This window comes from Colobus angolensis, unplaced genomic scaffold (assembly GCF_000951035.1).
Source record: "Colobus angolensis palliatus isolate OR3802 unplaced genomic scaffold, Cang.pa_1.0 Scaffold106, whole genome shotgun sequence".
NCBI classification, from domain to species: domain Eukaryota; kingdom Metazoa; phylum Chordata; class Mammalia; order Primates; family Cercopithecidae; genus Colobus; species Colobus angolensis.
The window spans coordinates 3,157,441-3,160,112 of record NW_012111586.1 but is presented as its reverse complement, the minus strand read 5'-3'; the positions used below and the strand labels follow the sequence as shown (position 1 = coordinate 3,160,112).

Below are 2,672 nucleotides of genomic sequence, written 5' to 3'. Positions count from 1 at the left end.
TGGGCGACAGAGCGAGACTCCGTCTCAAAAAAAAAAAAGAAAAGCAAAAAGAAACAAAATGTTACTCCCCTGGGGAAAAAAATGCACAATTTCCATATTGTATATTTCTTCTGGCCTTTTTTCTCCTACAGTGGTATCTGTAGATCTTAGATGCAGCTATAACTGAGACTTAAGTGAACATGCAACTAGCATTAGATCTTTTAATTTAGGCTTTTTGAAAAATTAATTTTATTTATTTATTTTGTTTAGGACTGTATAGTTGACAAAACCCATATTAAAGCAGAATGACCCATCTCTATTTCAGTATGTTCACAAAGTGCCCCTCCAGCCGAACGTGTAGCATGTGAACTCTGGGGATTCATTTCACTGTTCCCATTCTTCATAGGTGCCCCTGACCCCACAGCTGGGGCCAGCATTGGTGATGAAAACTGTTGGCATTTGGATGAAGAACAGGTGAAAGAACAAGTGAAGCTTTTTCTCTCCCAGGGCGGTTACTGTGGCTCTGGAAAGCAACTCAGCTCAATGTTTGCCAAGGTAAGATATGAAAAGGTGTTTTTCTTTTGTTGTTGACAAAAGAAGCTTAAGTTAGACTGGGCATACCACACTTCAGGCTTCATGCAATATACCTAGCTCACTTGACATAGCTGAACTGAATACTTGAAATCTAGTGGGAGAAGCTGACCAGACCTGAGCAGGCTGCCTCTAGGGAGTCCCACCACCTCAGTCTGGTAGTCCTGTTCCTTCTGCTCTGCTCTGTAAATGAGTTAGTTTACATTTTAGCAAGGAAACTATCTTCCCTCTGCTTTTAATTTTAGCTGGGGCATTTTAGCAAGGAAACTATCTTCCCTCTGCTTTTAATTCAGTGCTACCTGATGAAGCTTGAAGACTAGAGTTTCAACATTGTTCCTAAAGACACTTAGTATTTTGAAACTAGGGGCTCTCACAGCAGGCTGTTTTTCTTTTCTTTTTTTTTCCCCTTAATACCTTCAGTGAGATATAATTCATATACTATACAATTCACCCATTTAAAGTGTTAAAGTTCAGTTCAGTGTTTTTTAGTATATTCATAGTTATATGCAGCCATCACCACAATCAACTTAAGAACATTTTCATCACCTCAAAAAGAAACCCATACCCTTACCTATCCCTCCCTTGTCCTCTATGTCACCCTCCCCCAGCCCTAAGAAACCACTAATCTACTTTCTGTCTCTATAGATTTCCCTATTCTGGACTTTCATATGAATGGAATCATTCATATAGTATGTAGTCTTTTATGATTGGCTTCCTTCACTCAGCATAATGTTTTTAAGATTCATCGGTGTCATAGCATGAATCAGTACTTCATTCCTTTTTATGGCTGAACAATAAATGTGGATTTATTGTTCAAAATGTGCATAGCCTACATTTTGTTTATCCATTAATCTATTAGTAAACATTTGAGTTGTTTCCACCTTTTGGCTATTATGAATAGTGCTGCTATAAACATTCTTGTATAAGGTTCTATGTGGACATGTATTTTCATTTCTTTCTTGGAGTGGAATTGATGGGTCATATGGTAACTCTATGCTTAATCATTTGAGGAACTGCCAGTCTGTTTTCTAAGGTGGCTGTATCATTTTACGTTCCTACCAACAGTGTATGGTGTGTCAGTTTCTTTGCATCCTGTCCAACACTTGTTATCTGACTTTTTAATTCTAGCCATCCTAGTGGGTGTGAAATGGTATTTCATTGTGAACATCAGGCTTTCTTGGTACATGCAGAGATCTTGCTTACAGAACAAGAGGCCTTCTTTCTGGCTCTTTTGGATACGGTGTACTCAGATACTTCATCTTCACTTCCCTCTCCCCCACTTCCTTCTCCTCCTACTTTTTTGTGATGCACAATCACCAATCCCTTGCCACTTCTTATGTGTCAGGTTCGAGAAATGCTGCGGATGAGAGATTCCAATGGAGCAAGGATGCTGACACTAATAACTGAGCAGTTTATGGCTGACCCACGACTCACGCTCTGGAGGCAGCAAGGAACAAACATGACAGACAAGTGCAGGCAGCTCTGGGATGAGCTAGGTAAGTTCCCATCGTTCAGAGAAGTGCTTCGTCCTACCATCTTGCCGTGTGGCAACAGTGTTTATGAACCCTTGCCATCAATCACTGCATGTATCTTGCTAAGTCCAACTGGTAGAAGACTTAGGCTCTACAAGGGCCACCCAGAGTAACACTGAACTCACTTTTGTTTTTTCCACAGCATTGTGCTTTGCTATTGACATCAAGCATTCTGTTCCAGATGTTATCATAAAGGTGGAAACCTTTGTTGAGAGAAAACCTCTTTGCTTGGCTTCTGTTGCATGGCAGTAGCCTGGCTCTCCAAATACTTATCAGCCTCACTTTTGTTGCTTTCCCCGAGTCTGCTCTTCTGTATCACTCCCAGCCAGACCTTTAAGACATAGGGCAATTTCCAATAGTTGGACTTGACCTTCTATTCTTCCTTTTCTATATTCCCTTCATGACTTTTTTAAAAATATCATAGCTTCAGGCCAGGCACGGTGGCTTACGCCTGTAATCTCAGCATTTTGGGAGGCTGAGACGGGCAGATCACGAGGTCAGGAGATCGAGACCATCCTGGCTAACACAGTGAAACCCTGTCTCTACTAAAAATACAAAAAAATTAGCCGG

The 2,672-nt window shown here is 40.8% G+C and overlaps 1 protein-coding gene across 1 annotated transcript in view; it reads left to right on the top strand.

The window, feature by feature from the left end:
* ZSWIM5 (zinc finger, SWIM-type containing 5) overlaps positions 1–2,672 on the top strand; it is a 206,431-nt gene that overhangs the window by 155,710 nt on the left and 48,049 nt on the right. Inside the window, exons 3-4 of the mRNA XM_011946336.1 lie at positions 386–534; positions 1,916–2,066. Coding sequence (XP_011801726.1) covers positions 386–534; positions 1,916–2,066 — 300 coding nt within the window. The remainder of the gene's footprint in view (positions 1–385; positions 535–1,915; positions 2,067–2,672) is intronic.